This window comes from Peromyscus maniculatus, chromosome 5 (genome assembly GCF_049852395.1).
Source record: "Peromyscus maniculatus bairdii isolate BWxNUB_F1_BW_parent chromosome 5, HU_Pman_BW_mat_3.1, whole genome shotgun sequence".
Classification (NCBI taxonomy): Eukaryota; Metazoa; Chordata; class Mammalia; order Rodentia; family Cricetidae; genus Peromyscus; species Peromyscus maniculatus.
This window is the reverse complement of record NC_134856.1, coordinates 134,044,723-134,061,679: the sequence shown is the minus strand read 5'-3', so window position 1 is coordinate 134,061,679 and position 16,957 is coordinate 134,044,723. Positions and strand designations below refer to the sequence as shown.

Genomic DNA, 16,957 nt, shown 5'->3' with positions numbered 1-16,957 from the left:
TGAACTATTGTGAAGTTGGTTGTTTTCTAGTCTTTCCTTTGGAAAACAACCAAGGAGGTTCACTGTTTCCTCGCTGTTAATGAGGCCGGACAAGTGGCCCTATAGAAAATAAACTTTAACTACTGTAAATCAATGACTTCATTGGAAGATAAGCGGTAACCAGACTTTTCTTTTTTGAAGTGAAAGCTTTTTTTCTAGATGTTGGTTTAATTGAATACTCTTTCAGAGATGGACACTGTTCTGAGTGTCATCTCATGTTAAATTATTGTCCTCCCAGAAGCCCTTTGAAGAAGGTGTGGCTCTTACTCATGTTTGTCAGAGGAGATATTGGAGGCGTGGAACAGTCTCAGGCTTGTGTGCATGTACACCCAATGATGGGTGCCCAGCCTGAACCTCTGGAGGCTTGGCTGCAGTCTGAGCTGTGGGATAGCTCAGTGGTCAGACCTCATGTCTCAGGTTCTCGGAGGGCTGGAGTGCATTGAATATCAGACACTTTAGGGAGTGGTGGACACAGACCTCCCAGTCCTGGCCTCTTCTCTACTAATGTGAGTTAGGGAAGGTAATGCTTGAGTTTTACTCCATGCATAGTTGGGGCCTCACTGTCCTGGGTGGATCTGCACACAGAAGACAGGGCCATCTGCAGTCACAGAACAGCCCTTGGTGGTTTTTCCTGCTGCCTCCCTCCCTTGGGTGGGGAGGTGTTCACTCACAAGCTAGCATCAAGAGAAACGAGTTCTGCACTTACCCCTGTTGACCCAGCACAGAACCTGCTCTGCAAGACTGACACCAGCCAGAATTGTTAGGTAGGAGGGAAGGCCACAGTTTTAGGCCGGTCATTGATTGATTTATCACTCAGATTCTCCATCCCAGTATGCTGTACCTGTATGTGTGTGGTGTTCAGTGTACACAGTGATGAGCATGCTCTTCTGCAGCTGTGTGTGGGTGTGGGTGTGTGTGTGTGTGTGGTGTTCAATGTAAACACTGATGAGCATGCTCTGACATACTGTTTCCATTAGCCAAGAGGCTCCCTCTAAAGTCCTGTTACAAGCCCTGGTATGTCCAGCTTTTCAGTCTTATCCCTCACCAGTGACAGGAGTCTGGAGAGCTAAGAAACCTGCATAATAATTGATAGAAATCCCTTTCAGAGTTAGTAAAAATGTTACATCTGCCTCCAAAGTATGGTGTGACTGACTGCATAGTGTTCTGAAACAGAGATCACAATGAGAGCTTTTAACCATGGTCTGGTGGCCTAGTCTGTCCACCTACCAGCTAAACACTGAAGGTTATGGTGGGCTCCCAGCCAGAGGCAGGGTTGTAGTTGAGGGGTGTCTTTTGCCTGGGCTTCAGAGACACAGGCCATGATGCTGGAGACCCTAGAAAAGGGAAGGAAGATATGTCTATGCCAGCAACTTGTGGGGTGACCAGCTGTTAAGTCCTCATGGCTTTCCTCTTTCTGGACTTTTTTCCTGAAGCCTTTCCCCAGTGACATTTCTCTAGCAGCTGAGCAGCCACCTGCCTTAGACCCTACGTGGGATTAATGTCATGGAGCTACGACTTGCTGATGCATTTAAGCATAGTCCCGTGAAAGCCACATTAGTTTAATGTTGATGTAAGGAAATTATTTAGTCTGTGATTTGACCGTGATAGTTGGCAGTGTATTCTTGTTCCTTACAATGATATTGTGACCAGTAAGTGTGGAGAAGCATGCTGTGTCACCACTTGCTTGAAATGGGATCTGCTGTTTATTTTCACAAGTCTAGCACCTTTTAAGGAATCTAGCTAATCTGGGATCTGCCATTGTCACTCTCTGCCTTTCTTCACTTGGACAAGGCTTGCCCTGGCCATTACTCAGAGTATCCTCAGTGGACACACGCTGACTCCTTCCTCCACTGCTTTGGAATCTGCCTCTACTCTCCTCCCTGCCCCTAATTCCTCCCTTAGTATTAGGGAGAACCAACCCCCCTGCCTGTCCTGGAGTGCTCCTTGCATGGAGCGTGTAGCTGATCTGGTCCTCCAGGCATGAGCCTACTGTGGTCCTAAGGGTAAATGGATGCTTACCTTTCCAGTTCTTTCCTCAGAATGCCTCATTTTAGAGGGACTTTAAAGCTCTAAAGCTGAGCCAGTTGGTGGCAGGCTGTCTCCAAAGGCTGATTGTCCTTTTTTCTGAGCATGAGTTAATTGCTTAGACTATGAATTGAAAGGCTTAAGGAGCCATGATTGACTAAACATGCCAGTGACTAGATGTCAGTTCAGTATTATAATTTATCCTGTTATGCCAGCATTCTTTTTCCCGCTTTTATTGAAAATAATTTTTCTTTTCTCATGTCATATATCCTGATTACAGTTTCCCATCCCATCTGGATCCACTCCTTTTCTGTCTCTCATTAGAAAACAAGCAGACACCAGGCAGCAGGCCTCTTTAACCCCAGCACTCAGGAGACAGAGACAGGTGGGTCTGTGAGTCTGAGGCCAGCCTGCTTACAGAGTGAGTTCCAGGACAGCCAGGGCTATGCAGTGAAATCCTATCTCCAAAATCAAAGCAAAACAGGCCTCTATTATTTAATAATAAAATAAGATAAAACAAAAACTAACACATCAGAGTTGGACAAGACAAACAAACAAAGAAAAGAGCCCAAGAGAAGGCACAAAAATCAGAAACTCCCTCATTTGCACAGTCAGGAATCCCGAAAGAACCTTAAACTGGAAGCTATAATATGTGGACAGCCTGGTGCAGACCCATGCAGGCCCTGTGCTTTCTGCTTTAGTCACATGAGCTTTTAGTTCTGCTTTTAGTTCACATGAGTTTTGATTGGGTTGATTTCGAGGGCCTTGTTTTCTTGGTGTCCTCCATCCTCTCTGGCTCTTACACTCTTTCTGCCTCCTATTCCTTGGAGTTCTCTCTCTGAGCCCTGAGGGGACTGATTTAATAGAGACATCCTATTTAGCTCTGACTCTCTGCTTGTTGTCTGGTTGTGGGTTCTATTAGCAGGATTCTCTAGAGTAACGGAACTTATAGAATGAATATATATATTGGAATGACTTAGAGGCTGTAGTCCAGCTAATCCAACAATGGCTGGCTCTGAACAGAAAGTCCAAAAATCCAATGTTGCTCAGTCCACAAGACTGGATGTCTTGACTGGTCTTCATTTCAGTATATGCTGGAATCCCAAAGAAGCAGGCTCCAATGCCAGTGAAGGATGTGCTAGCAAGGCAAGGGCAAGCAGGCAACAAGCAGAAACTTCCTTCTTCCATTCCCTTATAAAGGTTTCCAGTGGAAGGTGTGGCCCAGATTAAAGGTGTGTCTTCCCACCTCAAGATCCAGATCAGAGTTGTGTCTTCCCACCTCAGAGGTCCAGACTAGAAGTGAATTCACCCACTTCAAACCAAGCAAAAGCAGTCGCTCACTGATGTGCCCTCCCATTTCTGGATTGTAGTTACTCCAGATGTGGTCAGGTTGACAACCTAGAATAGCCATCGTGTGGGTCTCTATATGTGTTCCCATCTGCTGTAGGAGGAAGCTTCTCTGATGATGGGAGTAAGGCACTGATCTGTGAGTGCAGCAGAAAGTCTGGTTCCTGACCCCCAGCGGTGTTGGGTGTGGGTTCCATCTGGTGGAGCGGACCTTCAGGCCATTCAGGTGTTGGCTGGTGACTCCCACATGCTTTGTGCTAGCATTGCCCTAGCGGATCTTACAGGCAGGACAGAATTGTAGATCAGAGTGTTTGTGGCTGGCTTGATATTTATGTTTCTCTTTTGGTAGCGTGCAGAGTAGCTTCCTGTACCAAAGATGCTAGAACATGGGGGTGGAGGCTCTGTGTCGGCACCAGCTCGACTTCTTCATCTTCATTGAACTGTGGAGGTGCTGTCTTCAGCAATGGGGCCTTGTCCCCAGTTTGTGGAGAACAACCTATAGTCTTGGCAACAGCCTGGATTATTTGGGGATTCTCAGGGATCCCTTTGGCCAACAGCTCAATCAAATATAACCCAGTTGGTACTGGAAGCTTCATTTGGTGACAAGAGATGGCCAGTTGGGACTCTGTCTACTCCATTTTGGGGGAATTTCATTTAGATCACCTCCATGTACGTATATATTTTAGGAAGCTTTTACTGTATTAGGTTGTATACTACCCCTCAGGTGGCCCTTAGTTTTAGCTGTCTCTCCTGTATCCCCTCCCTCCTCCTTCTGTTCCAGCGCCCCCAACCCACCCACCCATGACAATCTAGTCTATTTCTTTTCCTGTACCCTCTAGTCCTTTATGCCCACCCTCTGTGGCTCTGTGGATTTAGACCAGCATTCTCAAGCTGCTTCTGTACAGACCCCCATTTCTGTCTCTTAGTACTATGAATGTGAATTCCCTGGTATACTTGGGGGAGGCAGTTGCCACAACTGAGTGCTAACGCAAACTGTGAGAGAAGAGGCCACTTGAGTTCTAGTGTGTCTTGATGCAGTGTGTGTGAAGCTCTGTGGAGGCCGTTTGTGTAAGTGGTAAGGCCTCAGTAAAGTGGTCAGGGAAGTTGAAGTGGGTAAGGTGAGTAAAGTGTGTGTGTGTGTGTGTGTGTGTGTGTGTGTGTGTGTGTGTGTGTGTGGTTTTGTTGTTGTTGCTTTTAATTTAGGGGCTGGTGAAATGGCTCAGTAGGTAAAAGCACTTGCTGCCAAGCCTGGAGACCCAAGTGTGACCCTAGAACCAAAACGCTGGATGGAGACAGCCAGCTCTAGCTCTCACCGTTGCCCTCTGACCTCCACACGTGGGCTGTGGCACAAACACAGACAAGCAATAATACATATTTTTAAAGTTGCATTTTATCTATAAGGTGAAAGAGGCAGTAATTAAACTACTGTGTGCTTTTTTTCACTTGTTGGTAAAGGAAAAAGAATTATAAAACAGTTTAATTATTTTTACTTTTTTGTAAAATAGATGTCCATCTGGATTTGGAAGAGCGCCTGGCAAAATTTATGAGGACCGAAGAAGCCATCATTTACTCTTACGGATTTTCCACCATAGCCAGTGCGATTCCCGCATACTCTAAGAGAGGGGATATTGTTTTTGTGTAAGTGCCTTCTCCTACGCTTCTAACCAGACTCCTTCTGAAACAGCACTGTGCTGCCGGCCTCAGCAGGTCCCGCTTTGGAAAATACCTGCCTAAAGGAAGAAGGAGTCTTCTGGGGTTCTTGGTTTTGTTTTGGTTTTTAACTGGTTTCCCCAGCCAAGAGCTCTGAGACCCTCACCCAAAAGATGCTTGACAGTGCAGTAGTCAGTCTCCTGCTCCATGACTGTTTCTGATGTCCAAAGGAGGCTTGTCATCTCCTTCCCTGTCAGCTCTGTGGCCCTGGCATGCCCTGAGTCATGATCACAACCTCACATTGCTTACTGTGTCTGGCCAAGTCACACGCTCCTCATCACTCTCCCCTCTCACTCTCCAGGTCTCTGTGATCTTGCCACAGTGCTTGTTAAGGATAGAGGAAACTGAGGCAGGGCCAGCGGCTCAATGCTTAGGAGCATTGGCTGCTATTGCAGAGGATCCAGGTTGGTTCTCGGCACCCACATACCAGCTTACACCTGTCTGTAACTCCAGATCCAAGGTATTCAATACCCTCTTCCGACTTCCTTAGATACCAGGTACACATATCATGTACATATATATGACCAGACAAACACTCATACACATAAAATAAATTTAAAAAATCTTTTTACAATGGGTATAGAAGCCATGAGGTGGGGATGTCCCTGACTGCCCACACAAGTCTACAAACGGAGGTGAATTCCCTAGATGCATGGTGTGGCTGTTTACTGTGAGGGGAAAGCCTCTGACTGTGTGGATGAGGTCATCAGCTTCAAGTACATCTTTTTATTATAACAAGCTGTTTTCAAATGATTGCAACTTAAGCACCCTAAACAAAAATAAACTAGTAAGGAAGCTCTGCCCTTGCATCCATTCCTCCCATTTAAATATTCTTTTTCCCTTTTTTGTGTGTGCTTGTGTGTGGACATACATGTGGAGGCCCAAGATTGATGTTTGTAATTAGCCTGGATGATTGTTGTACTTTATTTAATGAGGCAGGGCCTCTCAATCAAACCCAGATCTCACTGATACAACTAATCTTGCTAGCCAACCTGCTCTGGGACGCTCTCTTTACAGGTGGCATTTATATGGGTTCTGGAAATCCAAACTCCAGTCCTCATACTCATAAGGCCAACACTTGAACCACTGGACCATCTCTCCAATCTCCATTTATACTTTTGGGGTATCATATTTACATCTTTCTGTGTTGACTATCTCATCCTACTAAATAGTTATTATTTCAGGGGTTTTGTTCTGGTTTTTAAATTGTACTGAAGATATGAGTGGTTTGTCCTCATTGTTTACAGTGTTAGCATCTCTGTCCCTATGCAGAACGACTCCAGTTAGAATTCTTTCAGGAGATCTGGGTGGACGTAAAGTCTTCCTGCTCTGGCTTGTCTGGGATCATCTACCTCACCTTCACCTTCTCTTCTCTTCTTTTCTTTTTGATTTTTCGAGACAAGGTTTCTCTGTGTAGACCTGGCTTTTTTAGAACTCCCTCTGCAGACCAGGCTGACCTCAAACTCAGACCCACCTGCCTCTGCCTCTGGAGTGCTGGTATTAAAGACATGCACCATCACTGCACCACCCAGCAAAAGAAAGATCAGTCCTGAAAAGAAGTTCAGTCTTTTTGTTTGTTCATTTGGTTTTTGAGAACTCACCTTCATTTCTTTCCTTTTTTAAAAAATTAATTTATTTTTATTTTATGTGCACTTGTGTTTTGCCTGCATGAGTGTCTAAGGGTTCCAGATCCCCTGGAACTGGAGTTACAGACAGTTGTGAGTGGCCATGTGGACACTGGGAATTGAACCCCGGTCCTCTGGAAGAGCAGCCAGTGCTCTTAACCACTGAGCCATCTCTCTAGCTTCTCATCTTCATTTCTAAATCATAGCTTTGTTGTATAGAGAATTCTTTATTGGAAGTTTCTGCATTTTTAGTTTTTCCATCTAATTGAAAACCTTCACTGTTCTGTCCTGGCTCTAAAGTTTCTGTAGCGAATTCTGCCAGAGACTAATTTGGACACCTTGAGAATCTCTCTTTCACCTCCTAAGAACCTGGTTGTGAAGTGCTTCCAGGAAGTCTTGACCACATTGCATCTGACCGGCGATGACGGTTGGCTTTCCTGGACCTGTGGGTTGCACTTGGTGTCTTCCCTCCATGACTATGTGCGAATAGTCTATCCCTGAGCACGGCACTGCTCTCTTGTATTTGACCTTTCCTGATGTTGATACCTTCTGTCACATTTTTTTATTTCACTTACTGTGGTTTTTTTTAGCGCAGAGTTCTATGTGTTTGTTTCCTCTTATCAGGTTTCCATGTTAGAGTACTGAGAAGTTTATCCAGGCTTCCTCAGAGCTCCTTGGTTTTCCTTGGAATGGCTGTTCTGACTCCTCCTATGAGTCCTCCCGTAACTCCTGCGAGTCCTCCTGTAACTCCTCCTGCGAGTCCTCCCGTAACTCCTCCCATAACTCCTCCCGTGACTCCTCCCGTAACTCCTCCTGTAACTCCTTCCGTGACTCCTCCCGTAACTCCTCCTGTAACTCCTCCCATAACTCCTCCCATGACTCCTCCTGTAACTCCTCCCATGACTCCTCCTGTAACTCCTCCCATAACTCCTCCCATGACTCCTCCTGTAACTCCTCCCATAACTCCTCCCATGACTCCTCCTGTAACTCCTCCCGTGACTCCTCCCATGACTCCTCCCGTAACTCCTCCCATGACTCCTCCCATGACTCCTCCTGTAACTCCTCCCATGACTCCTCCCGTAACTCCTCCCGTGACTCCTCCCATGACTCCTCCTGTAAGTCCTCTTTTGGATTCTCCAATACTGATTACACTTTCTGGCACCCTGTTTTGGTATAGTGAGGTCAGGAGGTTTTTGTTTCGTTTTTTAAGATTTTTATTTAATTTGTGGATGTTTTGTTAGCATGTATATATGTGCACAGCATGTGTACACAGTACCCACAGAGGTCAGAAGCGGACATCAAATCCCTTGGAATTGGAGTTAAGAGTGGTCACTAGGCACCATGTACTGTTAGGAATTGAACCCAGGTCCCCTGCAGAGCAGCAGTGCTCTTAATGGCTAAGCCCATGCTCCTGCCCAAGGTCTCTGTTTATAGAAGGCTCTTGATGGTTTGGGTGTGAAACATCATCTGGGCACTAACAAGTCATGACTGGTCTTTTCAAGCTGGCTTTGCTGGTGCCTGTCTTTCTAGAATGAGCATTGTGATCCCCAAGACCAGGTTTACCAGAAGTGGGCTGTTGTGTTGCCACACTTTGACCACTAGAGGGTGATCCAAGCCCAAATTCATCTCAAATCCTTAAGTGGTAGGTTGCTTAGGGATGAATCAGTAGTACCTAAAAAGGTTAATAAATTTTCAGAAGCCCCTGCCATAAACCCAGGTGTCTTGTCCTCGTAGTCACAGGTATGTAGTCAGGCACTACAGGATTCTGTCCAACATGGCAGAATCATTGTGGATAGATGTACTCTACCTCCTGTGCCACACCTGTGGCCATCAGCGGTGCCAAACTATGTGATACCATAAGGCCCCAAACCTGCACATCACTGGGGACGCATAAGAACACCCCTGCTTTGGACTAAGGGTGATGTGGACTCTTGGCCTATGCTCAGTGCAGCTGTCATGGGTGATCCTGACTCTTAGAGATCACAGATCCAGACTCTTACAGTCATACACTTAGATAGCCTCTGTTACCCGGAGGTGTCTGTCCTCAGACCTGAAGACAGGCAGGGATTGGGGGAATTAGTGTCTTAGACTCTATGTTAGGTTTCTCCCATTTGACACTAGGAAGTCATGCCTCTATGCTTTTCTTGTTGTACTTCATAAACGGAGTCTTGGTCCACACTGTAATGGAGGAAGGCAGTCCCTTGGCCACCTAGACAGATGCTAAGTGGCTGACACCACATTGGATTGTGCATGCATTTGACGGCCTGGAGAGACTCGGGCTTCACTGTACCCCTTGTGACTCTTCGTTTGGCCTTACGTGTTTGAGTTTTGCTCACTGTCTTTCCTTAGGTTTAAGTCATTTTTGTATTGGGGTTTTAGCCAGCTTGTTCATGTCAGTTTCCCGTTGTAATGTCTTTCTCTTCTCCTGTGACTCCACTGACATGGATGTTAGATTGCTGCCTTACATCTGCCCCCTCCCCAAGTCCTTGGAGCTCTGCTCTCTTCTTCCCAGGCCGTTTCTCTCTGACATGCACTGACTCATTTCAATGTGTCTTTCTGTCCACTGATTCTTTCCCTCTGGTCCATTGTGTATCTCATTGGCTAATCTGTTTTTCAGAACGCTTTCTCCGTGTGATTCTCTCTGTGGCTTCTCTTTGCTCAGCTTTCTGCTTGAGTTCACTTGTTTCAGGTGTGTTGGTGACCACTCATGGCAGCCTTTTCATCCTGGCCTCTTCGGGTCCACTGCTAAGTCATCTTGGTCTCTGCCATCTTAGTAGTGATACTTGATGGAAGTGCTCAGTTGGAACCCAGGCATTTCCATGTTATGTGGCTCCAGTCTATACTGGCGTGTCCAGCCTGCTGCCCACAGGTCACATGTACCCCAAGGTAGCTATAAATGTGGCCCAACACAAAATTCTAAACTTAAAACATTGTGAGGCCGGGCGGTGGTGGCGCACGCCTTTAATCCCAGCACTTGGGAGTCAGAGCCAGGCGGATCTCTGTGAGTTCGAGGCCAGCCTGGGCTACTAAGTGAGTCCCAGGAGAGGCGCAAAGCTACACAGAGAAACCCTGTCTCGAAAAACCAAAAAAAATTGTTTAAATTAAATAGAAATCAGCCGGGCGGTGGTGGCGCACGCCTTTAATCCCAGCACTCGGGAGGCAGAGGCAGGCGGATCTTTGTGAGTTCGAGGCCAGCCTGGGCTACCAAGTGAGTTCCAGGAAAGGCGCAAAGCTACACAGAGAAACCCTGTCTCGAAAAAACCAAAAAAAAAAAAAAAAAAAAAAAAAAACCATTGTGAGATTTCCCCCCTTCTAACCGAGTTGTTTCTGGAGCATGGACTTTACAGATGACAGCATTGCAGTGCCATCTGTTAGGGTTGGCTTCCTCTGACACTGGGGAAATGGGAGGTAGGAGACGACTGTGTTGTCCCGAATGCCAGCGTGTTCAGTCTCAGCCCTTGCTTCAGCCTGGACCCCCAAGGACACTTGCTTCATTGCTGCTGTGATGGTGACAGTCCTGATTTCCACTGGATTTCCTCATCCAAGTGGAAGATGGGAGGGTGCCTCATTGTTACGACGTTGGGTAGAAGTTTGTGTTCCCAGGGAGGGATGCGGGGTGCCATCGAAATAACCCTTCAAAGGCCAACTGTCTTAAGTTCTTCATTCAACCGCAGCTGGTGCGGGTGAGCTTACACCAGTTTCCTGTGCTGCTTGGCCTTGGTCCCGTGCTCATTGCCCGGCAGCTGTGCCTCCAGCTGACTGCCAGGGGTTTTCCTCGTGGAGGAGTCATGGAGTGATGAGTCAGGTAAACAGAGATGCCGCTGACATCAGGTCACCAGTGCTTTTCAAAGTTCTTAGAAAGCGGAGCATGTGAGTAAGCTCAGATGCCCTCCACAGCATGCACCCTGATTTCAGAGGGTCATGATGTGGCTAGCTGTGTTTCTTGGAAGAGAAAGTGAAGTAGTCACATGAAAAGGCCTTGCAGAGTGAAGAGCAGTGAGTGTGAGTGCTCAAACACTCTGTTTGCTGTGTTTCCGGTAACAGCTGGAGGCCGGTCAACTTACAAAAGCAGGCATTCCTCTTCTGAGAACACTGACAAGGCCCTTTAACCCCAATTTGGTGCCTCTCCTCCTTGCAGGGACAGTGCGGCTTGCTTTGCTATCCAGAAAGGATTACAGGCATCACGCAGTGACATTAAGTTATTTAAGCATAATGATGTAGCTGACCTGGAGCGACTGCTAAAAGAACAAGAGATTGAAGATCAAAAGGTATGATCCTTTTGAAGAACATTATGCAGCTCTTTGTACTTCCTAAGCAGCTGAATTATAGATGAAATGGTAATTTGTCACTGAAAACGTGCCTGCGGATCACATTTGGATACTAAGTAAGGGTGTTCCTGCTTATTATATGTATTTCAGTTTGGAGAACCTTGTCATATTTAGGGGGAGGAGGTCGAGGTGGCTTTCTCTGGGGGTTGAGGGGAGAGCAGCAGCTTGCCCTTGAGGAGACACAGTACTCTGAGTTCTGTGTAGGAGCTCTAGAACACACGGAGGTGGTAAGGGGGTGCATGGATTAAATTCAGAATATACTTATTTATGCCATCAAATCCTAAGCCCTCCTAAAGCTCCTGCTGCCTGTGGGGACCACCTACCCTAAAGAGGGAATGCCTGGGAGCATTGAGCACCCCTAGATGTGGTGATTAGGTAGTGTTTCCCTGTCATGATTGGAAAGCAGCACTTTAGAGGAAGTGTGTGGATAGGAAAGGCTGAGCTGGTCTGTGGCTCTGCAGCAGGACCGCATGGTGTGTGTACTGTCTTGGAAGCCTGGTTCTCACATCTCAAGCACCCCTTTCAGGTTTGACCTTGCCCAAGCAACTCATTCATAACTAGTGTAACTGAGGAAAATGCTCACCGCCTTCTTGGTTTTGTGTTCATTTAGCTTTTCCTAAACATTTGAGTTATCATTCAGGATGATTCTGTCATCTTTGTTTAGGAGCCAGCCTGTGTGATAGATACTTCATGAATATGTACATTGTTGTATTGAATATGCATAAACTCACCGTTTTATGCTAAATACACTGCCGGCCAATGTTCCGAATTTACACAATTAAGAAAAAGCTAAAGAAATTCTGAATTTGAGACTGTCAAATAGATTGGTTCTTTCAACAGACTAAAAAGATGGCCTTTATTTTGATTAAGGACTAGATCCCAACCACCAGAATAAATACTGTTTTGGGAAGTGTGACTAAGGAGCCAGCCTGCTGGAGGTTTTTATGGCGTGATTTAGGAGCTGTCATACTCAGATTTCATGTGTATTTTTCATAAGATTTATAGTCTATGGAGATATTTATGGATAACAATCAGAAAGAAAACTATGCATCTTAGAAATTTAATTTCATTTTTTTTACTAATTAATTTATATTTCATTTTTCTGCCAGGAGTAGGCTATTAAATAACTTCACATTTTATTTTTCGAAAGATCTTCTTACTTGAGATACTGTCTCTAGAAAACAAATAGAAATTGTTTCAAAGATTGGCACATCCTTACAGTGTGATATAAAATGCAAACCAAAGGTAGCTGCTTGCTTCCAGCACTGAGAATGGTGAGGAGGCAGTATACCGACAAGATGTGATGTCTCCAGTAAAGCCATGTTGTAAAGAGCTGGAGAGATGCCTCAGTGATTAAGAAGTCCCAGATTCCTTTTCCAGCACTGTGACTCCAGTTCCAGGAGTCTCATGCCACCACCTGGTCACCTTGTGTGGACACTGCACACACATGCACATGCATACAAGCAGGCGAAACATTCACATACGTAAAATACATATAAATCTTTCAAAGGAACAAAGTAAAACTGTTTTAAGTAAAACTTTGAAATGATCACAATGTAATATTTTTAAATATCAGATTCTAAAATTACTACAGTAAAATCCTGATTTTTAGAAAAAGTGATGCATACATAAATATCTAAAAGAAAGAAAAAAGGTATCAGTGCATAGAATGGCTAATCTTTAGAATTCTTCCATATATATTTTTGTTCATCCTAAGTCTCCTACGTTGACTATTTTGAAATCCTAAGCAGGTACTTGAATGAGGATATGGTAGAGCACTTAACTAGTGCGTGTAAGGAAGCCCTGCAGAAACTCCTTCAACAAACAGGACATGTTTGAAAAGGGAGTTGTCTGGATGCTGTGTGTTGACATGCAGGTGGCCTCTTTCCACCGGTGACTCTGACAGGTCCATACTGCCTTCTTGAAAGTGTTCAACTGTGAGCTGCAGCATTCAGTTGTGAGTTGTGGGGACTGGCAGTGTCTGTGATGTGTACCCTACAGAGCAGAAGTGCTTCTATGCAGACAACAGCCCCTGCTGGGTCCAGAAATACCCCTAGAGCATTGTTACAATTAGTGATGGAGCACAAGTAAGAAGTCTTCGCCTAGGGAGGTGGGGGTGAGTTCTAACTCGGGTTTTCCAGTCTGTCATACCTGCAGTATCTTCAGGTCTTAGGTGTGATAGATTCCTGGCCTTGTGTACACGGAGTAGGAGATACACACTGTCTGAATACCACCTTGTATTTGACCAGACAAGATCCCATTTGGATTTTACCTGACTCACTGATAGGTCAGTGAGGAGCAGGGGAAGCAAAGGAGTGCATTGTGTTTTGATGGGAGAGGAAGATTAGAGCTGACAGCACACAGGGAAGTACAGTAGTATAATTCACATGCTCGTGCGCACACACACCCTGCCCCTTTCATACTGATATCTTCCACCTCCCACACACTTGCACCATCTGTGCCTCTCTCTGCTCCTCAGGCCATATCCCTGTGTGGTGATAATGGTCTTGGTTGTAATTTTTTCTCCTTTTCCACTGAAATATGTAAATCCTAGCTGTGTAATTTTGACCATTTTTACCTTGTAACTCACTCTGGAGTCTGTGCTTCATCATTAAGTTCCCTGGGCTTTCTCCCAACCCCTCTGGGGCTGGGACATTGTCTGATATTGCTGGGGCAGCTCCAGTGGTGGGTGAGGTCAGCTCACTGACGTCGTAAACTAGAAACTGCCTGAGGAAGGGGGCCGCTTCTTCTCACTAGTGTCTCTGTCAAAACAATAGGATCTCAAGAGTTGAGTTTTAATTCATTATGGCCCTTTTTTCTTTTTAAATAAATCTTTTATGAGGCACAAGTCCTTGGGAGTAACCATTTATATTTGGAGTTATGACAGTTAAGATGTCTGGTTTTTTAAAGAATCCCCGAAAGGCTCGTGTGACTCGGCGTTTCATCGTCGTGGAAGGATTGTATATGAACACTGGAACCATCTGTCCTCTCCCAGAACTGGTGAGCAGCCCTGCTGAGTCCTTATTCTATTGTGCTGGTTATCTGACAGTTAGACCTTTCACTTAGAATCACATTTAAAGCATGATGCCTGGACATGATTGCGCAGCAGGTGAAGGTGCTTTCATTTAGGCTGACCCGAGTTTGATCCCCAGGACCCACAGCGTGGAATGAGAGAATTGACCCATGAGAGTTGTGCTCCAACCCCACACTCAAGCTGTGGCATGCACATATACAGACACACACACAAATCAATAAGAACTGTATGTAAAAAATAATAGTAAACGTATAATGAGTTGTTGTCAGACTTTCCTTTTGGGCCGCCAGTCCCCAAATAATGACATGAAGATTTGTTATTATGAAAACTTGGCCTTTAGCTTAGGCTTGTTCCCAACTAGCTCTTATAACTTAATTAACCTGCTTCTATAAATCTATGTTCTGCCAAGTGGCTTTTTACCTGTCCTCCATTTTGTATGTCTAACTTGCTCTGTGTCTCGCTGGCATCTCCTGCACACCTAGATTCATTCTGAGTTCCTCCCTCTGTCCAAAAGCCCTGCCTGTTCTCCCCTGCCTATCTGTTGGCCATTCAGTTCTTTATTAAACCAATCAGGTGCCTTAGGCAGGTGAGGCAAAACATAGACACATCTTCACAAAGTAGGAACAAATACCCTGCAACAGTGTGTACACCACTTTGCTTGGTGGGAATCATAAACATACTCTTACATCAGGAAAGTTGATAACATTAATGGCCAATACTGCCTTCAAAGAGTAATCGATACTTAGCTTTTAAAAACAATTTATTTTGTTTTGTTTTATTTATTTATTTATTTTGGGTTTTTCAAGACAGGGTTTCTCTGTATAGTTTTGGTCCCTGTCCTGGATCTCACTCTGTAGACCAAGCTGGCCTCTAACTCACAGAGATCCACCTGGCTCTGCCTCCTGAGTGCAGGGTTTAAAGGCGTGTATCACCACCACCCAGCTTAAAAACAAATTTTATTAAAACAAAATTAACATGCAAAATTGAACTCACTTTAAGTGTACTGTTGGGTAAGTTTTGATATATGTGTATGGATGTTTTGTGTGTATGGATAATAGATATGTATACTGTCACCAACACAGTCAAGGTACAAGACACTTCTGTTATTCTAGAAAGTTCTCTCATACCCATTGCCAGCCCCAGGCAATTACTGATGTATTTTCTGTTCCTATAGATTAGTTTTAAAATTTGTAGAATTTTGTATCAATGAAAACAAATGATATGTACTTTATAAAACAGTCTTTAACAGGGAAAGCATTACAGTATTAAACCACAGCCGCTGCCAGTTTCCTAATCAAGGTGAAGCTCCTGTGTTTTAAAGTGCACAGCGCACTGTACAGTGTGTTCGTTGTGCATCAGCTCCATCAGCTCCAGCATGTAGCAGACCCTACTGTGTTAAGCAGTCACTGTCCACACCGCCTGCCCTTAGCTTCTGGCAGCCGCCAGTCTTTATGTCTCCTCGGCTCTGCTTGCTCCAGGCATTTCCTGTGAGGGGCATACTCTCTTCCTTCGCTGGCGGGATGCTTTCTAGACTCACCATGTTGTACTGTGGAGCATGTTCATTCCATTTCCGTGCCGTTACTTCGGGTGGGGGCAGCTTCTATGCGCTCTCTGTGGTGGGTGTTCTTACACAAATGTCTTTTGAAGACCTGTTTTCAGAGCATATGTGTAGCAGCCACATGTGCTGGGCTGTGTGATAGGCTCATGATCCTGGGGTGCGGCACCTCTTGCGTGGTGACTGCCCCCGTTAGCAGAGGTCCTAGTTTGCCCACATGACAGAGCTTGTTTTTTGTGCTGCTCTGTTGGACATTCTAGCAGGTATGAAGCCATCTCTCTGTGGTTTTGATTTGCTTTTCCCCAAATGACTGATTGTGTCTTTTTTCTGTACTCCTGGCTGTTTTCTTTGGAGAAATGTCCATTCCGATGCTTAGCCCAGTTTTTATTGACGTACCTGCTTTTTATTATGTTATGAGTTCTTTATGTAATCTGAAAACTGTGCCCTTATCATGTATAGGATTCAGATATGTCAGCCCATTGTGTGGGGTTTGTTTCGCATTTTTTTAACATTTTATTATTTAATGTGTATGAGTGTTTGCCTATGTGCATATCTGTGCACCATAAGTTTGCCTGGTGTCCACAGAGGCCAGAAGAGGACATTGGACCCCTTGAAACTGGAGTTTACAGTTGTGAGCTGCCACATGAGCTAGGACTTGAACCTGGGTCCTCTGGAAGAGCAGCAGCCAGTGCTTTTAACCACTGAGCCATCTGCACAGCCTGAGTTTCTCTTTTTTGATACTGGTCTTCAATATAAACTGTTTGTCCTGTCGTGGTGACACATTTCTTTAATCCCAGTATTTGGGAAGCAGAAGCAGTCGGATCTCAGTGAACTTGGTCTACATAGGGAATTCCAGCGCAGCCCTGGTTACCCAGTGAGACCATCTCACCCACACCAAAAAAAGTTGTTTAATTTTGATGCAGTGCAGTTTGTCTGCTTTGCTGATCATAGTTTTTGTTTTTTCATTAGTGTCATTTCTAAAAACATTTTTGTAATCAACAAGTACATAAATTTTCTCCTTTGTTCCGTCTGAGCGTTGTTTCCCCTTTCACTTTGGTTTCTGCTCAGGTTCATTTTCGTGTATGAGTTTCTGTAGCGCATGTCTGTTCAGTTTCTCACCATTGCGGAGGCACCTGTCTAAGCTCTGCTTCTTTGATCTTTCAGCTTTCACCCTCGATATCTGTCCCCGAGTTTTTATTATAAAACCATTTAGGGCCGGGCGGTGGTGGTGCACGCCTTTAATCCCAGCACTCGGGAGGCAGAGCCAAGCGGATCTCTGTGAGTTCGAGGCCAG

The 16,957-nt window shown here is 45.2% G+C and overlaps 1 protein-coding gene across 2 annotated transcripts in view; it reads left to right on the top strand.

Moving 5' to 3' along the window:
• The window catches only part of Sptlc1 (serine palmitoyltransferase long chain base subunit 1), a 46,758-nt gene that overhangs the window by 14,695 nt on the left and 15,106 nt on the right, over positions 1 to 16,957 (top strand). For both annotated transcript variants that reach the window (XM_006976838.4, XM_076573345.1), the window contains exons 6-8: positions 4,917 to 5,049; positions 10,885 to 11,014; positions 13,985 to 14,074. In XM_006976838.4, coding sequence (XP_006976900.1) covers positions 4,917 to 5,049; positions 10,885 to 11,014; positions 13,985 to 14,074 — 353 coding nt within the window. The remainder of the gene's footprint in view (positions 1 to 4,916; positions 5,050 to 10,884; positions 11,015 to 13,984; positions 14,075 to 16,957) is intronic.